The sequence below is a fragment of the Nyctereutes procyonoides genome, unplaced genomic scaffold, assembly GCF_905146905.1.
Source record: "Nyctereutes procyonoides isolate TBG_1078 unplaced genomic scaffold, NYPRO_anot_genome, whole genome shotgun sequence".
Taxonomy (NCBI): domain Eukaryota; kingdom Metazoa; phylum Chordata; class Mammalia; order Carnivora; family Canidae; genus Nyctereutes; species Nyctereutes procyonoides.
Window position 1 is genome coordinate 5250332 of NW_026575129.1, and position 25845 is coordinate 5276176.

Below are 25845 nucleotides of genomic sequence, written 5' to 3' on the forward strand. Positions count from 1 at the left end.
CCTTTATTGGATTTGTTATTTACAAATATTTTCTCCCATTCTGTAGATTGCCTTTTAGTCTTGTTGTTTCCTTACCTGTGCAGAAGCTTTATAAGTTGATGCAGTCCCAATAGTTTATTGTTGCTTTTGTTTCCCTCACTTCAGGGGGCCTATCTTGAAAAAAGTTGCTGGCAGATGCCAGAGAAATTACTCCCTGTGCTGTCTTCTAGGATTTTTCAGGTTTCAGGTCTCATATTCAGGTCCTTAATTCGCTTTGAGTTTATTTTTGTGTGTGGTGTAAGAAAGTGGTCCAGTTTCATTCTTTTGCATGTTGCTGTCTAGTTTTCCCGACATCATTTGTTGAAGAGATTTTTTCCCCCCCTGGATAGTCTTTCTGCTTTATTGAAGGTTAATTGACCGTATAATTGTGGATTTATTTCTGGATTTTCTCTTCCATTCCATGGATCTGTGTGTCTATTTTTGTGCCAGTAACTTACTGTCTTGATTACTGCACCTTTGTAACATAACTTGAAATCCAGAATAGTGGTGCCTCCAGCTCTGTTCTTCTTTTTTAAGATTCTTTGGCTACTTGAGGTCTTTTGTGGTTTCGTACAAATTTTAGGAGTGTTTTTTTTAGTTCTGTGAAAAATGTCATTAGTATTTTGGTAGGGATTACATTAAATATGTAGATTGCTTTGGGTAGTATAGACATTTTGACAGTATTTGTTCTTCCATCCATAAGCATGGGATGTCTTTCCATTTATTTGTGTCATCTTGAATTTCTTACATCAATATTTTATCGTTTTCAGAGAACAGGTCTTTTACCTCTTTGGTTAGGTTTATTCTTAGGTATCTTATTATTTTTGATGCAATTGTAAATAAGATTGTTTCTTAATTTTTCTTTTTGCTGCTTCATTATTGGTGTATAAAAATGCAACAGATTTCTGTACTTTGGTTTTGTATCCTGTGACTTTACTGAATTTCATTTATCAGTTGAAGCAGTTTTTGGGTACAGTCTTTTGGGTTTAAATATGTAGTATCATCATCTGCAAATAGCGAAAGGTTTACTTCTTTCTTACCCATTTTGATGCCTTTTATTTCTTTTCCTTGTCTGATTGCTGTGTCTAGGACTTCCACTAATATATTGAATAAAAGTGGTGAGAGTGGACATCCTAGTATTGTTTCTGACCTTAGGGGAAAAGCTCTCAGTTTTAGATCTTAGGATGGTCACATTTCCCAGTACTGGACTTTTTTTTTAATTACAATTTAAAAAGGTGGTCTTAATGTACTAATATGCATTTCTTTTTCATATTTTCATGTGCTTGTGTTATTTTTTGTTCGTTTGTTTTCATTTATAGGCATCTGAATATTATATTCTTTTTCCAACATTTCTATTAGGGTGTTTGGCTTTTCCTTATTGATTTAGAAAACTTCTTTATATTAAACACATTAATCCTTTTATATTATTCTAGTTTTGAGGTTTGCTCAATGAATTTAAATATTAATAATTATTGCTGAATAGTTACCATCTAAAATATAAAAAATGAAATAAGAATTTAAATGACTTCTTTTTTGGGTCACTTTTGCAACAGTGCTTCTGATTAAAAAAACATCAATGCAACCGTGGTTTCCTGTTAATTTGATATATGTAACTGATGATTATCAATATAAAACTGATACAATGTTATAAAAGACTTTCCTTCTTAAAAGTCTGTCTCATTATCCACATTTTTCCTGCCCATGTTTTGGCATAACCATGGTCCCTCTTTGACAGGGCACCTCAAGAATAGGCTTGCAGCAAGCAATCTGTAGGACTTACTGTCTGTCAAAGTATTTTCCTTTCTGCTAAGTGGCACTAACTACCCTGGGCATTAACAGCATACATTTTTTATTGTCTATAGCTTCCGCACAATGAGAATGTGGTTGGGAAATGGGAAATAAAATCAATGGTTGAAATGAGAAAGTGATGAAAATGGTATGAAGTAAAAGAGTTTTGTGGATTTCATTATTTAGAATTTTGGAAGTTTGGGGCTCTAGATTAGTTCATGAGAAAGCAGGATGGAATGGATATTGGCATGGTGATAAAGTTTAGTCATCTTTCTATGAGAGAAGGCTGTGACAATGGTGACTGAATTTTCAAGTGTACTCAGTCCATGGCTCTAGGCTGACCAGAGTTAGATGTCTCTCCCTCGAGATAGTAAGTAAACGGGAAGGCTAGAGGTGGGGTGAAGTCAATCACACAGATCAGATGTATCTTCAACAACATCCATCCCTGTCTGGAGTAGAAAGATGAAGGAGAGGAACTTGAACTTATAGGAGACTTAATGAAGTCTCACATGAGAGAAATCATTGCTTTTCCCTTGCCAGTCAGGGATGATGACTTCAGCCACAATGCATCATGCTTACTTTTTCACAAATTTCAGTATACTTGATGATTATGGGAGTTCGGGTTCCTTGATTGATGAAAAGTTTCTCTGTTCCAATTTTTATATGATAGCTTCTTGAAGATTTGAAGAGCAACCAAATATATCAAGTTCTTTTAGCCATTCTTAAAATGACAGGTTTTCTGGCATCTTATCTTTGTCATTCTTAAACGGGCACAGTTTAATTTAACTCTGTTCTTTATGAAATTTGGAAGCCAGACACAATGTGTTTTTCCTGTTGTAGAAAACCACAGTAGGAGGCATTTAAACTCTAAGTCCTTGAGCTGGTTTCTAAGTTAAATTCTTATTTAACTAAAACCTAAAATATACTTAATAGAAGAGTATATATTCTGAGTCAGTTCTTAAATACTGATATTACAACGTAAGTGTGGATTTTACTTTGCCATAATTATTATTTCAAATTCACAATCTATGCATTGGCTTTGTTGGGACAAATCGTTAAACTCTCTCGTCCCATTGAAGCCTCAAAATATAACGCCTCTCTAAATCTTTGGGAGAATTAAGAATCTTTGCATCGTGAATATCAAACAACCACAAAAAAGTCCTCAAGAACAAAACAACCAGTAACCACCACAACAAAAACGGTATGACGTCTTCTTAATTACCAAGTATCTAGTGTGCTGGCTAATGATTTTAATACATCCTTTTCTTCTTTTCCCCATGTACTTTTATCTGAGAACACTGGAGAAAAAGGAAAGAGTATTTGAATTACACAGATGTGTGGATCTGGACCAAGTCCAGTGTCCTAGGCAGACTTGAGATGACTGGTTTCCAGGTGAGACCTGTCAATTCCACCCCCACAGCAATGCCAACACGTACTTCGTGCCTTCCCAGGCACTTTGATATCTATTATTGCATTTGCTCTTTACCCTGGGGATTAGTAGAAGTGGCCTTATCTTCTCCTTGGCCCAAGAACAAACTGAGCACAAGAAGAACTTGCCATAGTTCACACTTTGTCTCCAGAGGCAGGAGAAAAAACCTGATGTCTCCTAGCCTGGGGCTCTTTCTTCTGAATCACACTGCGGGCTTGGATGCTGGTGTGAATCTGTGAAGTCGGCTTGCCCTGAAGTAAATATGCCCATGGCAAGGCCTCCAAATCTCAGAGTTGCGAAGGCAGTAAACCAACAGGGAGGAGAGAAGCCTTCAGCATCTTAGATCTTTGTGTCTAAGAAGACCTGGAGAAGGTGGTTGGATGATTTGACATGTTTTAACTATGAAGAGCTTCACCATGTAACTATGATATGAAAAGACGGAGTCTATAAAGTAGTTGGGAAATCAGCCTCCTTTAATTTACACAGAATCTTCTTTGGAGCTAAAAGTGCCTATGGGAGAGAGCTGTGGTAAAGAAATGATCCCAGTACATAAAAACAATCACTAAGGCTGGAGAGTAAAATATTTTCTCTCCTAGATACCACTGGAGCTGCATCAAGGGAATAAAGCTTTAGACTTTTCTTCAGTTAGTGCCTCACCAGCTGGCATAATGGTAAGCAGATGCCGTGGGCAGAGAGGTACCTTACAAGTGACATTTCAATGACAGGAATACAAGGGAGTGAGAATTTGAGGAGGAGAATTTTATCAAGAAGCTTGAAGTATTTCACCCCCCATTTTTTTTTATATCCACCTTACTATTATTCTCAGTCTCTTATCTCTCATGCGATGGCAGTGGCCGCACATCAGACTTAGAGTGATCTGTCTCTGCCTCTAGGGCTTAGGGATGGGGTACTTTTCTCTTTGAAGGGCCAGTCATATACTGGGAAAACACTAATTGGAGTTCCTGCGCATGTTAAGGATAGCTCAGTTGTCAGGCTGAGTGAAGTTGAACTTCTCAGAGTCAAAATGAGTAGTATAAGAGCACATAAAGCTCAATTTCATCAGTATATCGAATGTTTAGAGTGTATGTCATTTCCACTCTACAAGCTGTTACAGAAAGAAAGAGAAAGAGCAGGAGCTAATGAATCACAGGATGAATAACAGGACCACATAGTTCATTATCACTTTGGAAATGGATCTAGACCACTGTACACAGCTTTATTAATCTCCATATCCTAAACCTTGGAGTCTCCCCTTTGACTGGGATGGATGGCCATAGCAACCCATGAGGGTAATGAGGAGAAATATGCTCTGGGCTGCAAAGGGACACATCTCCAAGGACTCAGAGGCCAGACCCCAAGGCCTGGTGAGGGTGGAGAGCTCTATCCCATGTAGAGCCTTGCTGTGATCCCAGAGGTACTGTCACCCAGGCTGCTGTGCTATCAGGATCCCTAGTCCCATGGATGTAAGTCACCTAGCCAGGGACAATTTGGAAGGCACCCATTCCTTTATCTATCCTGTGTCTGACCTACAGGGTCAGGCCACTGGGAGGTCCAGAGGAGAAGACCACTAAGGGTTCCTGTGGGGCATCTCCCATTCCTCCTCCCTGGCAGGGGCAGTGGAAAAGGGATACTTGGAGGATTTTCTGACTTAGTGGTTGATGACAGAGGGTTGGTGTTGGTTCTCTTAATCAAAAAGTGAAAAATTTCAAGGACTTACGTAGTAATTTAAAACCCTACAGTACCATCCAAATAATAGCATGCATGAAACAGCATTCTTAAAAGGAGATTATTTTTTCTGCTGTGTACTTTTAAGAAAACCACGGTAGTTTTTAATCTGCCTTGAACATCAATGATTTGACCAATGTAATTTACTTTCTCTTGATATATAGGCTCTATTAAAAAGATCTGAACATAGTTTTTAAAATAGGTGTCTTTACTGCTGATTATATAGCTGAAGGTATCTGTTGTAAGTGGCTCAAACACTTTAAAAATGGAATGAGCATTTTTTGGGGCTATATAGCTGTGTTTAGTGTAAATGATTTGAACAATATAGTAATGTAGAAAGTGGAAGTGGTCCTGTAGTACTATCCCTCAGCAATTGCCACAGTTAGCTATAAATTTGTTTCTAACTTGCAGGAGCTTAGGGACTAGAGTTTTAAGTGAGCTTGTGTTTTCATATTGGGTTACATTTGTTCTCTCTGCAAAAATGCATAGCATTAAACGGCAGCAAACCCATTATAATAACAACCAGAAAAATGAAATGTTCAGGTACCCTGAACATTTAAATGTACTAGATCTGTTCATTCTGTTGTCTTTCTGGTATTTTATGGTCATCGTAGGTAGGGGGTAAGAACCTTTGGTGAATCTGCCAACATATGGTATCTGTTCTTATTGCTCTTCTGTGTTTGTGAGATCATTATGGTGTTCTGACTTTTCATACTTAGGATCAAAAGATATATTGGTAGTTTAAGCAGTCTTTTTACATCCGTTCTCTAGATGGCTGCCTGGATATGATTATATAGTCATCAAATTTATCATCACATGCGGCTGTTTGAAGAAAACTTATTAATTTAATTATACCTCATGTTTCTTTACTGATGATTATTTGTTTATCAAACAGTATTGGGGGCTTTGTGTGTGCCTAGCACAGTGCTAGGATGTGAGAAGAGGGTAAACGGGGTTACTAAGACCCAGAGGACAGAGTGACTCTTTTTTGCTAGAAGATGCCAAGGAGGGATTTTAGAGGATTGACATTTCAGTGACACGAGTCATGAAAGTTTGGTAAGAACTTGTAGGTGGAGAAGAGGCTGGGGATGAAGAAACAAGGTGTGTCATGACAAAGATACACTTTACATTTGTTAAGTGCCCACTGTGTGGCGAATGCTGCCCGTCAGCTGATTTGATCCTGTAAGGTCTTTGTCCTTGTCCTTGTTATGCCCAGGAAGAAACTCAGGCTCAGAAAAGTAGTGTGACTTGCCCAAGTTCTTGAGTTACCACTTGGGGTCAGGATTCACACCCGTGGTGCTGGCCGTAGCCTGAGGCTGAGGAAAGAGCCCGTCTTCCTGTGGGAGGGATACCTTGGTGTGGCTGCAGTGCAGCAGAACCAGAACACCACCAGACTACAGCCGGCACCAGCCAGAAGAGAGTCCTCCAAGAGAGCCTTGGTGAAACCACATGTGAGGGTGATGAGGAGGAGTTGAAGAGGACTTTGGGGTGCCTAGTTGGGGCAACCATTGAATAAAGATTCACTGGACAGAGAAAAGACAAGAGGAGAAGGAAAGTTGTGTGGGCAGACGGGAGGAGGAGGAGGCTTGGGGGGGTAGAAGGAAGAGAGGGAAGTTAATGAATTCAGTTTTGGATCTGACTGAAATGCTGTCGATAGGAGAAATATGGGGCCGGCACCTGGGAGAGAATCTGCCTGGAGAAATAGATTTGGGCGACAGGTGAGGATATCTTGGGAGAAAAGGAAGAGAAACTCACTGTCATTGTAGATGCCGAATTTAAAGACATAATTTTTTGTAGTTGAGCCAAATTTGTTAAGTGAACTCCTGGAAATGCAACATGTGCACCTCAAAGCCGTCATCGTTATGCCGTGGGACATGGCCTAACCTTTGCATGTACTCTGCTAATATAATTGCCTTGCTGTCTTTGAAAGGTGACTTTTAATTGGGTTTCAGAGTAGCAGTTGCTGGCGAGGGCCTGGTTGCAGCCTTTCAGTAGATTGGGCCAGTTCATTGAGCGTTTCCTCTCTCTCGACTGGACACCTGGGCTTGGACAGTAGCCAGCAGTTACTGAAATGCCATCACTTACAGGATTGACCTTTAAGACACTGATTTGTTATATTATTGAGTTTTAACTTTTTTTCCTCTCAAATTTAAGTGGAGCTTTATTGAATACCGTGCTAAACTCAATTCTTCTCATTCTCTGTGGCCTTTTCATCAAGTTATTGCTCCCTGGTTCCTAGCATTTAGTCCTCTGGCTGGACAAGAGGCTTAAGAACTAAAGACAGCTTGCCATTTATGGGGCTTAGGACTGTCCGTGGGAAGCGTGGTGGATTATCGCACAGGCATGACTCAGAGTCCTCAGTGGACTGATGATTTATGCTCAGGTAACCTGAGAAGTCTCTTAGTCAGTTTTTTTTTTTTTTTTTTTTTTGTAAAATTGTGCTGAAAATTGTTTTTCTTAAGTTTTAATTTTAATTCCAGTGAGTTAACATACAGTGTGGTATTAGTTTCAGGTGGACAATAGAGTGACTCAACACTTCTGTGTGTCACCCTGTGCTCATCACAGCAAGTGCCCTTTTTAATCCCCATCACCCATTTACCCATTCCCCTACCCACCTCCCTCCTGGTAACCATCAGTTTGTTCACTGTAGTTAAGAGACTGTTTTTTGGTTTGTCTCTCTCTCTTTTCCCTTAAGTTGGAAATTCTTATCTCTAGGATTATTGTCCCGAAGTTTTTACATTTATTTGAAGAAAGTGAGTACATAACTGTCACACTGAATAAACAAAACTTTGGGGGTGGGTGGGAAGGTGAGATGAAAGAAAGAACTCTGTTTGGCTTTGGCTCACCCTTAGAGCAGCTCTGTGGCACTGGTTCTTTTTATGCCCTAGGAAGACATCCTGGGTAGGTCCAGTCTATTTTCTGATCATTTTCGTATAATAAAAAGCTTGCCACGGGTGTCTGCCTTTGGCTCAGGTCATGATCCCAGACTCCTGGGATCAGGCCTCATGTTAGGCTCCCTGCTTAGGGACTTTGCTTCTCTCTATCCCTCTGCTCCTCCCCTCAGCTCATTTTCTTTCTCTCTCTCTCTCCCATATAAATAAATAAAATCTTAAAAAAAAAAAAAACTCGCCAGTCACATTTCCTTTCCAGACAGTCTCAGTTTGGTAATTAATATGCCGACCTCAAATAGACTGGTTTAAAGTGAAAGCTTCTCCCCTGGCACAGATTTCAGATTCAGTTTGTCAAATTCTACCAAAAATAAAGGCTGATGAAATTATAGATTAATTTACTTAATAGAGATGATAAACACATTTTCTTAGATTTAGCCTTAAGTTATTTGTATTTGTTGTTGCAAATGCTGTATTTTCAAAATTAAGCTTTGAGTCTGTTGATATTATACCAAAGTGCAATAAATTTTTGTATATTGATTTTATATCTAACAATTTTGTCCACTGCTCTTATTCTAATAGTTTCTCAATGAACTTTTAGTATAGGCCTATTAGCTGTGAAAATTTTTTCCCCTTGCTTCCCATTTCTTGTGCCTTTTCCCCTTCATTTTTCTATACTGCCCTCCAGGTAGAATTAGTGAATAGAAGCATTGATAACTGCCATCTTTTTCTTATTTTTGATCTTAGAAGGGCTGCTTGTACTGTACACCAATGGGTAAAATGTTGGTGAAATTTACTCATTTACACTGAGTAAATTTTTGCTCGGTATCTTTTATTAGGTTTAGAAATTTCAGTAAGGAATTTTAATTGTGTGTCTTTGTAGAGTCTTATCAAATTACCTTTTCCATATCTAGTGAGGTGTTGTGGGCTGACTTTTACAGAGGGTGTTAAGATGCAACCTATTGTATCTTCTAGGTGCAAAGTCATTGCCAAGTGGACTAGGAGTGATATTACGTTTTGAAATAGGATTTACATAATGCTGATGCATTTTTAAAACATAGACCCATGTAGGGAAATAACTGTATTTTATGGTCATGCTTGAAAACTAAAACTAAACTTTGTTTTTCTCTCCAGTACTACTTTACTGTTCTTTTTGGCCATGAAGGTCAGAAACCTCTGGAGCTGCGCTGTGAGGAGGAGCAGGACGGTAAAGAGTGGATGGAGGCCATTCACCAAGCCAGGTAGGGGCTCAAATCCTCTTGTGACGCTGAACTGGCCGGGTCTCTCGCATTGGGGTTTTTCACTGTTGGCTGTAGTTTTGGAAGAACTTGCAATCCCTTGGTACCTCCTCATTAGTCATGTGCGAGATGATTCTCTGAGCCTTCTATGGCCATATTCTAGCTAACAGTGAAAAGTAATAGATACAACGATAGTAATAATAGGTCACTTCGGTGGACTGTTCCTATGTGCCAGGTGCTCCTCTGAGGGCTTCTCAATTAAGGAATTTATTAAATGTATTGATTTTGCTTATCCTCTCCACAATCTGAGAGTGAATATTATAATTACCCCCTTTTACAGAGAAGTAAAGGGAGGTCGGGAAGGTTAGTTTGCTTGTCCGAGGTCACACAGCTGCTAAGTGGCAGAGCCAGGGATATGGATGCAGCCAAGCTCACATTTGTAAACCCTGCCCTGGGTTTACAAAACAAGTGCTTATCAAAAAGGGTGATGCTGCTTATCAAAAAGGGTGATGCTGACTCTATCCAGGGAGAGAGAAGACCATGCTTTTATTTCCTCCTAAGAAATACCAGGAAGGTAGAAAGAACACACTCGGCCTCACACAAGAAGAAATCTGAAAGAGACCCAGGCAGTTCCCTCTCTTTTATTTTTCAAATTCATTTCTGAAATCCAGTCCATTTTTTTTTTTAATTCATAAGAGACACACAGAGAGAGGCAGAGACACAGGCAGAGGGAGAAGCAGGCTCCCTGCGAGGGGCTCGACGCAGGACTCGATCTCAGGACCCCAGGATCACGACCTGAGCTGAGGGCAGATGCTCAACCACGGAGCCGCCCCGGGCGTCCTAGCCCAGTCCATCTTTGCTTCATATGGCTCCCATCTCGCTGCTTGCCTGCCTGTCCCCTCCCTGTCCATCTCGGGTGACTCTGTAACTCCCTGTTCATCTCCCAGGTGCTTCAGTGGCAAGAACTCTGGCTGTGCACAGCTTCTTTTCCTTCACCTGACAGGCCCCCTGCTTCTCCTCAGTGCCCCATCTTGCCTCTCCCTCCCCGTCCCTGTAACTGCCCCTCACAAGGAGCCCTCGGGGCCTCCTTCTCCAAACCGCTCTAGCACTTGCATTACTGCACGTAGAATATTGAACGGTCTAGTACAATTTAGGGCTTGTTTGTTTGTTTGTTTGTTTGTTTTTACATAGTTCACATGTGTGATTTCTGTGTCTTGAGCTGGATTGTATGTATCTTGAGTGAGGAAGAGGATGCTTCATTTCTGAACAAAGCACAGTGCTAATTATGTAGTAGGTGACCAAGAAATACTTTCAGATTGACTATAACGAGGATGGAGCATTTGTTCTGAGTTTAGACTCTTCTTGAACCCTTGAGATGTTGTTTCTGGAAGTCTCCTCCCCCTTTTCCCCTCCCCACCCCTCTCGTTTCTTCAACTACTTTATATTGACCAGCTACCTACCTCTTCTGTGGCAGGCAACACGCTGAGTGCTTTACATACCTTACTTATTCCTCACAACTACCCACTTTCCAGATGAGAAGACAAAGGCTCATGATTTTAAATTTTTTTTTTTAATTTATGATAGTCACAGAGAGAGAGAGAGAGGCAGAGACACAGGCAGAGGGAGAAGCAGGCTCCATGCACCGGGAGCCCGACGTGGGATTCGATCCCGGGTCTCCAGGATCGCGCCCTGGGCCAAAGGCAGGTGCCAAACCACTGCACCACCCAGGGATCCCGGGGCTCATGATTATTAAGCAGATTGGCCAACATCTAACATGAATTTGTTCAGCTGCAGAGCTCGGCTTCGAACCCAAATCAGTCTGACTCTAGAGCCTGTAGCCAGTGTTTTGGATCGTACCTGTCTTCATTCTCATCTTTTTCTCCTGAGTCTTCCTCTTTTCTATTTTTTTTTCTTTTCCTCTATTCAGAGATGCAGATAGATTCATGTAAGGTCAGGATTGAGAATTGAGGATGTTATTTGCAAAATATTTCAATTCCATTTCCTTCCTCCTCCTCAAAATCTTTCTTTGAGATGCACAGGGTTGGCAACCAAAGGCTGCTCTCTGAGGGGCCCTGGCACACGGTTCAGCTGTCTTTTCTCTCATTGTTTCTGTCTGAGGGTTTTGCTCAGGGATCTCCTGTAAGGCACAACGACTGGCTATAGAAAGAGGGTCAGGTCTTCAAAGGTGAAAGGAGTATCGAGTGGGAAAGGTAGCACCTTTGCGTTCTTTCTAGACACCATCTCTGTGTAATTCCTATCTACCTGGGAATTAAAATGAGTAAATAACTTAAAACGTGTGTTTGCTCTCCCCTCTTTATTCATTCCAGAAGTCAGATACTTTTAGTTAATACCTTACCTTTGTAGTTGCCAAGCAAATATTGTGGTAGTCCAAATACAGAGTATGCATTACTTCAGAAATGATTTTAAGTGGACGCCTGGATGGCTTAGCAGTTGAGCGTCTCCCTTCAGCTCAGGTCGGGATCACGTCCCACATCCGGCTCCCTGCATGGAGCCTGCTTCTCTCTCTGCCTGTGTCTCTGTCTCTCTCTGTGTGTCTCTCATGAATAAATAAATACAATTTAAAAAATAAAGATAAAAAAATAAATTAAAAAAAAAGATTTTAAATAAGTTTTTTTTTCCTCTGCCATGAGAACTTTGTCATACATGGGGGTGTGGGTCAGTATTTGGTATTGATTGACATATGGTCAAAAGCAGGGCACTTTTGGTCTTGTTAGGAAACATAGACTTTAGAAACCACTTTAGTGGTTTAGGTGATCAAATGATCAAAATTCTCTTCTCTTGTGGATTTGAAGACTTAGTTAATAATTGATTTTTTTTTTAATGTCCTGACTTTTTTGGTCCATTAAATTTGCTCTTCTTTTGATTTATGGCCCAGAACTGGATTCTTTGATGACTTCTTTTTAAACAGACTACTTTATACTTCAGTTCTTATATTTGACTTTTTGCATTGAGTTGCTTCTTAAATTTTTTGTTTTATAAATCAGGGAAGATAACAATTTTTTCATTTAAGTTTAAGTTGAGTTTTTGGTGTAAACTTTGATCTGTGAAATTCATTCTGACCATTCATACATGTACAGAGCCAGAAAGTTAATGAAGCTGATTCAGAGAAGGTGTTCGTCAGCCAGTTTTGCTTGGCATTGTGCTAATTACACAACTGATTGGTTGACTAAATATTTCACCTTTAGAGGACAGTCTGATGTCATTAATTTGGTGCTACTGCTTAAATAGAAAATGTTCTATGGTTTTATTAATCTCTGTTTTTAAAAGTCTGAGGTTTTTTTTCTTTTTCTTTCTTTCTTTCTTTTTTTTTTTTTTTTGCTAAAGTCTGAGCTTTTGATTAACTGATGACTATTTTAGCCTGAAACTAGTTCTTTTCTGAGTGTCCTGCCAACACTACATAGAAACACTCAGAGTCTTTCTCCTGGTCTCTGCTATTTTCCTGGGTTGTCTTCTCAGTACTGGCTTGGGTCTGCTGTCCTTGCGTGCCATGAAAATCACATTCTTGCTGCTGGCTTTTCTACCTCAGAGCTGAATCTACTTGCTCCAGTTTGCCTTCAGAGAGGATCTCTGGGTCATTTTCCGGGATGTTGAGTTGCATATTTTCTCCCTTAGATGAGATTCAAGGAAAGTCTTTTTTGGAAATTATATTCTCATTTCCAAGCTCTGACAGGGTCCAGAAAGCTTGTTTTACAGTTTTTCTTGAAGTTGGCCAATACTACATTTCTAGAACACTGGCACATTTAAAATATCATTCCATCACGTATTATTGGCACCAGTTCATGGGAAGCTGCTAGCAAGACTCGGTCTTATTTTTGTCTGGATGAGGTGAGGCCAGAGCATTTTAATGGCATTAAAATCTATGCTTATTCCATAAGTGGTTTGGTAGTTGAGTATGGAACTTTGGATACTCTCAATAACCTGATTTTTTTCTTGTTGTCTTCCTCTTGGTCATATCTCTCCACTATGTTTGATTTAGTCCTTGACATTAGGACAGTCAAAAACATTGACTGAGTTGATTGTGGGTCCGTAGGTCTCATTGGCTTTAAAGACAGCATCCACAGCACTTTTTCTCAACTTTTCATATGCTGGAACACTGACCAAGCAAAGCCTCAGCAGTTAGAAGGTGGTTATGACCGGGAAGAGGAGCTAGGTGGGTAGAGGTACCAAAACTCTACCCATTCTGATCTAAGCATAAGACCCAAAGGCCCCGGGCTATGACAGTTAAGAAAAGAGAAGTGGAAAGTATTCCAGAGATGCAGTGGAAGATAGACTTCTCCCAGGACTTTGTGACCACCTGGATGCGGGTGGTATTAGATCAGGGTGCTAGCCTACACATCTCTCAGGCCCCCCATCATGGATAGTGTCACTTCCTGGGGGAAGAGATGATGGAGGAAAGCAGGTTTGTGGGGCAGAGATGATGAGCACAGGTCAGGAAGGGCCTCTGTGGGGAATTGGAGAGTTTACTTGCCTTGAAGGGGCAGTCAGGAGCCATTCTGAGGGCTTCCTTTGCCCTTGGCTGTGCAAGATATGAGAAAATGCGTATCAGAAGCTACTAGAGAAGCAAGGTGTGTTCTAAGGGGAAAGCTGACTTTGGGTTTCTATCAAAGCTGAGGTTAGAGGATGACTTGTGAAAAGTTGCAGATGGTAGAGACTATTGTGCCTGGTACAGCGCACCACGGAATGTTGCAGCTTTTTTTTTTCTTCCTGCAAAATTATGGCTTATGCTTTCTGTGTTTGAGACAGGCCTACTGTGTCTTTTGCTTGCTTTCTAATTTTTTGAGCTGCAACTCTGCTCAAACCCCATCTTGACTCTCCTCCATCCTCTTGGTGTGTGATTCACCTGTGGCAGGTGAATCTTAGACTCTTCTCAGTGGGGAGGACATTTGCGAGTGAAAAGGAACTGGGCATCGTGCTTCCATTCTGAAAAGCTCATGTTAGATTTAGGTTGGGAGGGGCTTGACATAACCCATTCCTGCACCCTGTCAGTGCTGAATTTGATGAGCAGAGAAACTTAATCTTCCAGTTAAGTCTTGTCCTCTTGCCCACTAAAGAAAGCCCTGGGGCAGCCTGGGTGACTCAGCAGTTTAGTGTCGCCTTCAGCCCAGGCCCAGAGCCTGATCCTGGAGACCCGGGATCGGGTCCCACGTCGGGCTCCCTGCGTGGAGCCTGCTTCTCCCTCTGCCTGTGTCTCTACCTCTCTCTGTGTGTCTCTCATGGATAAATAAATAATTTTTTTTAAAAGCCCTGATTCATCCACTTGGGTCTGTTTTCACTTGTAGTCCTTTTGATCACATATGCCGGAGGCAGCCTGTAGTTCATTCTCTCCACGTGCCACCCCCCATCTGCTCTCTCCTCCCCCACACCATATACCACACACACAACACACAACATACACAACCACATGCCCCAACATAGTGACTGTACCAAACACCCAGTGCCTATAACCTCATCCTTTTTACTTGGACAGAGGCTTAATTTAGAGGGAAATGTCTAAAATCTGTCTATCACTATAAAGGCCACACTGCGTATCACATCCTCCCCATAAAATCAGCTCTTTATAGAATGTGCATGGAGAAATCCCCTACAAATCAGAAAAAAAGGTGATTACATAGAAAAGTGGAAAGAGCTTCATGTATCACAGGGAAATGACAGGGCTAGAAAATCAGACGTGGGCAGTAATGTTATAGCCTCAAGCAATCCTGAAGCCATGTTTTGTATTCTTCTTGTAGGAGCAAGACTATCACTACTTCAAAGCGGAAGGTGTAGATTTTGTTCATTTGAGATACATCTTTTTTTTTTTTTTTTACTAAGAAGTTCTGTTGGTCCTTTGCCTCCAGATTTAACAGGATGAAAGAGAGACTTCAACGCTTTCTTCCTTAGAGCCTGCAAAGCGCAACAGGAGAGAGGAGGGATAAGGTGTCTGAGAACAATGCACAGTTTCACTTGATGAGATCCTAGAACTTGTTTTCTACAGGGAAGAGGTGGCCTTGAGTTTCCTGCTGTGCAGCCCTCTGTTAATAGGTTCACCTGTCGGTTCTGCTTCCTACTCCTCCCGGCGCTTTTGCTTCTGCTCCCACGGCCCAGGGAGCGGCCACGCACTTGCAGGACAGGTGTCCTGTGTGCAGCGCCCGGCCACCTGCGGGGCGCCACTGCCACGGGGCTGGCTCAGTTTGAGGCTGATTTCTGCCCTCAGCCCTTCCCTCCACTTCCCTTGCTCCAGCACTTACCCCCTGGCTCGCTCACACTTCCCATCTGCCTACCAGCCCCCCTTTGGCTTTTTTCCTGTATTCTCGGATTCTCCTTGAATGAATCTCTCCCACCTTAAGCCAAAACATGAAAGTCTTTCCCTTGGGACGCCTGGGGGGCTCAGCGCTGGAGCACCTGCCTTTGGCTTGGGTGGTGACCCGGGGGTCCTGGGATCGAGTCCAGCATCGGGCTCCCTGCATGGAGCCTGCTTCTCCCTCGGCCTGGGTCTCTACCTCTCTCTGTGTCTCTCATGAATAAATAAATAAAATCTTAAAAAAGAACCCACAACTCTTTCTCTTGGGCCTGCATCCTCCCTCCAGCTGCCCTCTCTTGCTCGCAGCCAGGCCTTTCTGAAGGAGTGGTTGGGCTGCTCCCTTTTCAGCCCCTCATGATGGGTGTCTGTCCCCACCTGAGTTGACCATGCCTTTCTGAAGCTTTTCTTTCCTTATATAACTCCAGCTTCACAGTTATATTTAATACTTAGGTTTTACTACACAAATAGTCTAAATCCAAGCTGTCTAAAAGAAAGGAAATTCAAACAATGACAAGCAGAGAGAGTAAAAAGTTAGAGTTTGCACTTACTCGTATGCTGGTCCTTCCCTGGCCCCATTCCCCACGCCCAATTACTTCCTCAAAGGTATTTCCTAGTAACAATCCTGTGCTCCGTTTTTCTACGTATTTGCATATCCATTAGATAAATAGGTAAGATGGGTACATAAGATAGGTAGGTAAATTATATGATTACACCCTCTTTATTTACTATTCACATTATTTTCAATCTTCCTTTCTTACTAACTTGGAGGTGTTTTGTTTTGTTTTTTTAACCTCCGTTATATAAAGACCTGAATCTTCTCTTGAAATTATCTTTCCTTTTTCTTCTACAACATCACTCACTCCTGGTTCTCCTTCTACTCCTTTGATCATTTCTTCTCCTTCTTTCACTGCTCCTTATGCTCTATCCCTTTTGTTAACACCACTGCTCTGTTCCTTTGCGCCTTTCTCTCCTCACCAGCAGCCACCAGGTGGATGGAGCCACCCTTTCCCCATGCTTTTGCTCTACTGGACACTATGGTAACTGCACTGTGTACTCTTTTCACTAAACAATCCCACAGCCCATGAAGTTGCTGGTACTATTCCTATGGAGTCTGGGGTCTTAGAGGATGAAATGATCTCCCGAAGGCCACCAGCCTACTAAGTGGCAATAAGTGGCAGAGTGGACATTCAGATCCAGGCAGGCTAACTGCGGAGCTTGTGTACTTAGCAAGATGTATTGCCTCTATTATGTAGAGTCATCTTTCTATGCTGACCTATCTACATGCCCTCTCCCCCTGGGTGCCCAGTTACCTGACACTCACTGAGTCCAAACTCCTGTTTTTCTCCATGTCCCCTTTTTGTCCCCTTCTTCGTACCAGGGTACAGTCTCCTGTAGATGTACCCTCAGCCACTCCAGCCAGCAGAATGCCATCCTTCACCCTTTGCCCCCACTGCTCACATCCATTCAGCCCCTTGTGGATTTGAGCCCTGAAACATCTAGTCTGTATTCCTCTCCGTGTCCACGGTGGTTGCCTGGCTTACTGCTCAGCCACCTCACCTGTCTCTCTTCAATGTTTGCCTCCTAATCCCTTCTCCACAGGGCACCGGAGTGTCCTTTCTGAAAAGAACATCTGCTCCTGGAAGGACTCCAGGGTTCCTGTTAGCTCTTTTGGTTATTAAATTCCATTTACTTTTTACTATAGAAAATCTTAACCAGATCCAAGAGTGGAGAGAATAGCATCATGATTCACGTTGCTTTTAAGAAAAAAAAAATTGTATTCATTCGACTGATATTTGTTATATCCTAGAACTTGGGGTTCAGTGATCTGGTCCAAGCAAGGCCCCTCCCGAGCTGACCTCTGTGAACTTCTTACCCCACCCATCCCCTGTGTCCTGGATTGTAGCTGTAGAACCACACCCAGGAACTCGAATGTGCTGGCGTGTCCCCTTCCATCTAACAGACCTGCCATTCAGGACTCAGCTCTGCATCACCTTCCCTGGTCCCCTTCCTCCCCCTGGAGAAAGGACCGACCATTCCCTTCTTTGAGCCTCCACTGTAACCCCTTATTTCTTTTCAAGCCCCTGCAGGATTATTGCATTGATTTGTTTAGGTCTCTTTCTCTCTGGCAGCCTGAATTCCTTCAAAGCAGACCTCTACTGCTCATCTCTTATCTGCTGCTCCTGGCACAGAGACAAATTGCTTTTCAGAAATGTGTGTACCAGTTTAATCTCCCTCCACTAGGACATGAGAAAGCTGGAATCATTTTTTAAATATCTGTATTATATGTATTGAGGGATAAAAAATGGTATCTTGCTGTAATGAGCATTTCCTTGATTATTGGTGAAATTGGGTATTTTTTGCTATTGTTAATATTTGTGATTCCTATATGAATTATCATCTCATGTTCATTCCTCATTTTTTCTGTTGGTGTGTTTCTCATCAGTTTGTTTATGAGCTCTTTGTATGACAAAGATATTATCTCCTTGTATTTGTTATAGATCCCCTAGCACCATTTTTTTGGTCTTGTTCTTATATATATGGCATTTTTTTTTTGGCAGAAAGTTTTTGAATTATAGCGCAGTACAAATACTGTTTTTGGTGGGGAGGCTGTCCCATTGGTTTTAAAAAAAAACAATATTTAAAAAATTCATAAAACCCACCATTTAATTTTTTAATTTTTATTATTTTTTTTAAAGATTTTATTTATTTATTCATGAGAGACACAGAGAGAGAGAGGCAGAGACAGAGGCAGAGAGAGAAGCAGGTTCCATGCAGGGAGCCCGATGCGGGGCTCGATCTCGGGTCTCCAGGATCACACCCTGGGCTGAAGGTGACACTAAACTGCTGAGTCACCCTGGCTGCCCAAAACCTACCATTTTAAAGCATACAATTTAATGGTTTTTAGTATATTCACCAGGTCGTGTAACCACCACCAGTATCTAATTTTGGAACCTTTCTAACACCTGCAAAGAACCCCAATATCTGTTAGCATTCACTCCCTACTCCCCATTTTCCCTGGTCCTAGCCAACCACTGACCTACTTTCTGTGTCTATGGATTTGCTCATTTTGGACATTTTGTATACATGGAATCATATAGCCTTTTGTGTCTGGCTTCTTTTACTTCTGGCAGTGTTAACAGAGTTCATCCATGCTGTAGCATAATCGGTCCCCCGTTCCTTTTTATGGCACAATACTATTGTATGAACGTACCACCTTTTGTTTATCCGTTTACCATTGTTGAACATTTGGATTGTTTACACTTTTTGCTATTATTAAATAGCAAATGGTAATGCTGATATAAATATTTGTGTACACATTTTGGTGGGCATATGTTTTGAAAAATCTTGGGTGTATCTAGGAGTTGAATTATTGAGTCATATGTTAACTCCAGGTCTAACTTTCTGAGGAACCACCAAACTAATTTTTCATAGCGGCTGTTATTTGATGTTTCCACTAGCGATTTATGAGGTTCTAATTTCTCCACATCCTCACCTACTTCCATTGCTTTTTTTAAAAAAAGGATTTTATTCATTTATTCACCAGAGACACAGGTAAAGGGAGGAGCTGGCTTCTCGAGGGAAGCCCGATGTGGGACTCGTTCTCAGGATCCTGGGATCATGCCCTGAGCTTAAGGCAGCCACTCAACCACTGAGCCCCCCAGGTGTCTCTCTATTGCCATTTTATTTAGAGTTCTTGTAGTAGAAATTGATTATGAGAACTTACAAACCCCTTTAATCCATTTGGATTTAATGAATATACTAAATAATTTTTTGTGATCAGAAAGAGAATTTTGCCGATACTATTTAAGCACATTTGTAAGGAAATAGAAGTGTCAATGTTAGGAAAGAATCATCAACAGAAATGTGATATAAAACATTTTCTTAAGTTTTATAATATAGTAATATATATATATATAGTATAAAATATATTTGCTTTTGGAAATAAGTGTTCCTTAAAATGTCTCTGCCTCAAAGTAATTATTTTACCATTACTGGCTTTCTGTTCTATTACCTTATAACAATATTTATGATGCTTGTTTTTTATGTTTAATTGTGTTTTGGAAAGGGTTACTGACAACTTTCCATATATCCTGAAGTTAGGTGTTTAAGTAATGAGCTACTCACTGTGAACTGGAAAGAAGGAGCAATATTTAGACAGAATTTTAGTCTTTACGTTTTATTCCTCTTTTTGATCTCTTCTAACAGAGTTGCTTGTGTTTCTATTTATTGTAAAGGGGACAAGTATAGGAGAAAAGAGTCAATCAGTAAAGAGTGGGGATTAGCAGGGGTGATAAGTTAGACCCTCACCCTACTGTGACACCTAATGAATATTGATTAGTCAGTGGGGTAGAGCTATCAATGTAAGAGAATTTGAGGGCCAGAAAAAGTGGATGATAGTAACGCTGAAGTGGCCATGAGTAAAGCTAGGGAGGTACAGTCTTGTGTAGATAAGGTGGCTGCTCCCAGTGCTCAAATATTTAGATGGCAACTGCACTGCTGTCAGGCAGGACTGGCTTTTCCCAGTTCCCAAAGACATCATGATGCCCCTGATATGAGGGATGCTGATTCCAAAGAGAATTCTCAATAACATTGAGCATAATCCTGGAGCTTAGTGGGAGTTTTTCTTCAGTCACTTATAATACAAATTTTCAGTTTGGGTTTTGTTACAGTTCTCATTATATCTCATTAGCATATCTATCTAGCTTATTATATCTGTCTGTCTCTATCTAGCTATCTAGCTAGCTAGCTATCAAATATGTCTTCAAGTAACTAGGATGAGGTTCTGGCCCATTTAACCATTTCTTATGAAGCTAATGTAATTTTTACTCTTCTGTAAAAATAATTAAGGCTTATGATTTTATACTGTACTTCTCTGGACTCTAGGGTTCCATTGGAATGTTTCCTTTTGTCCCATATGGAACAGTGGTGTCTGGTTTTGATTATGAATATTACACATGAGTGTTTTACTCTCATATATATACTGAAAATCTGCCATCTGTTGGTACTGGACGTATGAGTTTGGCTATCATCATATTGATTTATGTGACTTAATTTTATTATTTCCTTTGTCAGTGAAGAGACTATTTTTTTTCCCCTTGGTGGAGTTAAACAGAATAACAAAAAAATTAAAAATAAAAATAAATAATAAATAGGCAGAAATTCTTAAACTTGAGTAGCTGGGGGGTGGGAACCCTGGGTGGCCCAGTGGTTTAGTGCCTGCCTTCACCCCAGGGCGTGATCCTGGAGTCCTGGGATCGAGTCCCACATCGGGCTCCCTGCGTGGAGCTTGCTTCTTCCCCGCCTGTGTCTCTGCCTCTCTCTCTCTCTCTGTGTCTCTCATGAATAAATAAAATCTTTTAAAAAAATTTGAGCAGCTGGAAAACTTAATCAGATAGAACATATATTGGAAGTATAGTAAAATAGAAATACCAGTGCTCTGAGAGTTCTTACGTTGAAAGGAAGCATTTTGAGTTGATTTGTCATAATCCATTCACTAACAGGATGCATAAAGAAAGCTTTGTGACACAAAGTAAAGTAGATGCTCCAGTAAGAGTAATAAACTAGAGAGAACCAATTAAATGAATGGAATGACTTGAAAATTTTGAGAAATGAAAATTATGTGAAGAAGAATAAAGCATGCAAAGCAAATCATCTTAGATGACTTTTTTTTTTTTCCACTTGACAATGACTTTTATTTGAATGACTATTTTGTGCCAGGTCCCACGCTGGGTGCTGAACTAATCTTTAACATTTTTGCCTAGATTATTGTGGAGCCTCCAACTGGCCTCCCTTCTTCTCCCCTGGCACTTCACCCCCCACCACTGTTTTTTCCCATTACAGCAGCCAGTGTGATCCTGTTAAAATGTCAGATCTTGACATGCCTCTGATCAAAGCTCTGAATCTCATTTGTGGTGAAAACCTGAGACTTTATATTGGTCTACAGGGCTCTACATGCTTTAGAATCCTGTTCCCTCTTCTTCTTACTCCTCCAGTAAGCTGGCCATTCTGCTTTTCCTCAGGCACCCTAGCCTGCTTCTACCACAGGGCTTTTGCACATGCTATTTCCTCTACCTGGAATACTCTTCCAACCAGCTAGACACATGGCTCACAGCTTTAGGTCAGCACTTCAGTACCATCTTCTCAGGGAGACCCTCTCTCACACCCTAAGATTGTAACCCTTATCTCCCCCACTTTCTGTCCTACTCTCCCCACTCCCACCCCACTTTTTCCTTTAAGGTACTAATCACCAGGTAACATAGTATGTATTTTAAAATTTGATTTTATTGCCTCTTGCTCTCTCCTGCAATGTAAACTCCATGAGGGCACCGTTTTGTTTTGTTTGTTTCTGTGTTCTGTTTACTCCTGTGTCTGGAGCTTTGAACAGTTTCTGGGTGCATAAGAACATTCAATAAGTACTGAATGGAGAGTGGGTTTGGAGTGGATTTGGAGTCATCTAAAGGAACATATAAAGAAAGTAATAAATATTATGTAAGCTCACCTCACAGAATAAATAATTGCCATTAGGAGCTGCTTATTTTCTTTTTGCCACTTAATATAGAAATGTTGGAAAATGCAGAAAGGCACAAAAGGAGTATATAAAAATCATCTATAATTGCCCCAGCACATGTACATGTACAAATTATATTTACTTTAATCTCCTGGGATTGTTTTTTTTTTTTTGCTGTTGTTGTTAATTTATTAGTGTGTCTTGAATATATTCCATTATGTTAACTATCTTTTTAAAAATATGACTTTAAGTGGCTTGTATCATTCCATTGTGTAGAGGTAACTATTATTTGCTTCACCACTTCCATACTATATGCATCTATATTTAGATTGTTTCAATTTTCTTATATTTGTTTTAATGAATGATCATCTGATTTTTTATATGTCTTTGTGGGAGTCTCTATTTTCCTTGGGTTAGACTATTATGATTGAAATGACTATGACAAAGGATATGAACTTTTTAGCCTGTTGTGATACTTATTATGATACTGTCTCCTAGAATGTCTCGGTCTGGTACACAGCGCCCATTTTGTCATATCTTTGCCAGTGCAGAGTATTATTGTTCTTAAAGCTCTTGAACAAATTTGACAAATGATTTTTACTTCTTTGATTAAGTAGATCCTTTCTCCTCTCTTTAATATTTATATATTATATTCTAAAGTCCTTAACTTCTTGACTTAATGATTTTAGGCCCTTTTATTAGCTCTTTGCTATAAAGATGAGGAATTTAACACTTTTACAATACCTTTTACCTACTCTCCCTTTACCTCCTCTGTTTTTGTTACTTACATATTCTTGGCTTTTAAATTCGTTGAGTTTGTCTTAAAATAATATAATTAACTCTCTTTGTTTAACAGTTTTGAGCAGTGTGTAGTGAATCTCTGCTATGACAAATAAGTAAATTTAGACATTTTCATGTGTCTTTATTGTTCTCTTCTTTCCACTAACCCTGAGGCTTTTTTCCTTTCATTATTATTTCTTCTCTATTTATAAACTTTTAAATACCTTCCGTTCCTAAATTGAATTAAGTCTCTTGATTCTGAAAATAAAAAAAACCAATAAAGAACTCAGACAAAAAGCCATAGTTTTAGAATGTACCAAAGTATCAAAACTGGTATTTGGTTCTACAGAGAACGAAGTGTAATCATATGCAATTGAATACTTGCTCCTTGAAGGAGAATCTTGCATACATGAACTTTTAATTTCTTTCTAGCTCCCGTTACTTCATCTGGCCTATATTCTTGCATTCAATGTTAACTTTTGTCTTTTTTTCTGTTTTGTTTGCTTGGAAAGCCTCCTTATAATTTTTCTCCTTTAGTAAATGTGATTGCTAGTAAACTGTCTGCCTTGAACTGGCACTTGGTTGGTTGATGGTTGCCTGGGTGTAAGCATTACGGTTCAAAATACTTTCTCTTTAGTTCTTTACTGTGATCTAGCATCCCAGGTTACTGATGACAAGTATGTCATCTTGATTCCTGCTTTCTTTAGATAAACTGTGATTTCTCTTTGGAAGCCTTTATAATCCTTAGAGCTCTCATAGTTTACCAGGTGAATCAGGGTATGAAATGTTTTCATTTATCCTGTCTGGCATTTGTTTTATCCTTTCTATTTGAACTGTATCATGTTCAGTTAAGGGAAGATGTTTTTCCCCTTCTGGAACTCCCATAAGGTAGATATTAGAGCCCTTGGATCTGTACTCAGTGTTGCACAACCTTTCTTCTGTAATTCTAAGCTCTTTGTGTGCGTGTGTGTGTGTGTGTGTGTGTGTTTTACGATTTATTTTTTTTATTCGAGAGAGAGAGAGTGCATGCATGAGCAGAGGGAGGGGCAGGTGGAGAGAAAGAGAGTCTTAAGCAGACTTCATGCTGAGTGCAGAGCTCGATCTCATAACCCTGAGATCAGGACCTGAGCTGAAACCAAGAGTCTGACCCTTAACCAACTGAGCCACGCAGGTGCCCCATTCTCTTTGTGTTTTTGTTGCTATTGTTGTTCAGTGTTCTTTATGTCTCCAACCATCTAGCTTAGTTTTCAGCCATGTCTGTTTTATCAGTTAGCACATTCACTGAGGTGTAATATTTCAGTAATCATTGTTTGTTTCCAAGAACTCTTCCTGTTATCTGGTTATTTCTTTTCTATAGCAGCCCCTTTTTGCCTTATGACTCTAATATCCTTCCATATCTCTCTGAAGATGATCATCTCTATTGCTTGAATTGGCCTTGTTTCTTTAGTATCTTTTCTATTTGTTCATTTGGCATGCCAATTTACCCCATGATGCTTAAAACAGTGAGCAATTTATTGTCCTTCCACAGTGTCTGTGGGTCAGAAATCCAAGCATGATTTAACTGGGTGCCTCTGACTGAAGGTCTCTCACAAGGCAACAATCAAGGTGTGAGCTAGGTCTGTGGTCTCAGCTGGAGACTCAAAAGAGGAAGGATCTGTTTCCAAGTTAACTCACATGATTGTTAGCTAGATTCACTTCCTTATCAGTTCCTTATCTGCTGGTGGCCTGAGGCTTCTCTCAGTGTCTGTCTATGTGGACCTCTCCATACAGCAGCTCACAACATGGCATTGGCTTCTTCAGGACAAACGAGCAAGACGGCAAGAGAAGGCAAGCAAACTGGAAGGCAGAGTCTTCTTGTAAATTGATCTGGGAAGTGCCATTCTATCATTTTTGCCATATTCTATTCCTTGGAAGTGAGTCATCTAAGTTCAGCTCACACTTAGGAGGAGTTACATAAGGACATGAATACCAGAAGGAAGGGATCAGTAAGGGCTATCTTAGATGCTGCCTACTACAGAAGTCTTTCTTTCTGGGTTGTTTTTTTCAAGACTCTAGTGATCTTTGTTTCTAAATGAAGGACCTTATGAGTTATTCCAGGTAGCTGGCCTGGGTTTATTCTGCATCTGTGTCACTTATATATAGGCTTCCTTTTCAGGTAATAGGGCATACTTTGTGTATGTTCATGGGTAGAACGTGTGACTTGCTATTAGCCATTATTATATGACAAGCACACTGAGATAGTCACTCTCTTGATCAGATTACATTATTTGACAAAGGAAAAGGGACTTTGCAAATATAATTATGGTCCTAAATCAGATCCTTTTGAGTTAATTAAAAGGAAGATTTTCCTGGGTGGCCCCGACTCAATCCTTGGAAGCCCTCTTGGAGGTACGGAGGTCTTCCTTGGCGGCAGAGATGCTCTCCTGATGACCTTGAGGAAGCAAGCTGCATGAGTTCTATACCTTCAAGAAAGTGAATTTCCCAATAATCTGAATAACTTGGAAGTGGATTCTTCCCCAGTCAAGCCTCCAGATGAGAATGCACTTTGCCTGACACCATTATGGTTAGCTTGTGAGACTCTGAGCTGAATACTCAGCTAAACAACCTGGATCTTTCCTTGCACAGATACTGTAAGATAATAAATATGTGTTGTCTTGAACCAGGGAGTTCATGGTAATATGTTTACAATAGAAAAACAATACATGTATTTCATTCCTAGTCCCTTCTAGTGCTGATCCTTTTTTTGGTTCTCTTATGTCTACGGTGGATGTCTGATGTAAATCCAAGCTCTTTTCTCTCTGAGTCGAGCTTCCTCATTAGACCAGTTAGTTGATGGTCCCTTATCTACAGAGAGCACATCTTGGGCTGTGACTTGAGGGCATGTCACTGCCAATTGTCCCTTTTATTTCTTTACTTTGGGAATTGGGAAGAGGAGAGGCCTAACTTGCATATGTTGCAAAGGCACTTGTTTAATGAATGACCCTAATGATTGCCCCCTTACCTACTCCATTTCTTTGAATTTGTTGAGTCCAGGCTTGGAGTTCTGGCCACCTTGGTGGGACCTGTGCTTATGCAAAGTGTCTCCTTGTGTGTCTTCCCCTACTCTGAAATTCCCACCACTCTGATTCTACTTGATTTTTCTCTTTATGGAATTTCTTACAACTTCTGGT

At 40.5% G+C, this 25845-nt stretch overlaps 1 protein-coding gene across 1 annotated transcript in view; it reads left to right on the forward strand.

The window, feature by feature from the left end:
- RASGRF2 (Ras protein specific guanine nucleotide releasing factor 2) overlaps positions 1-25845 on the forward strand; it is a 236943-nt gene that overhangs the window by 55318 nt on the left and 155780 nt on the right. The window contains exon 2 of the mRNA XM_055342302.1: positions 8983-9089. Within this exon, the coding sequence (XP_055198277.1) occupies positions 8983-9089 (107 nt within the window). The remainder of the gene's footprint in view (positions 1-8982; positions 9090-25845) is intronic.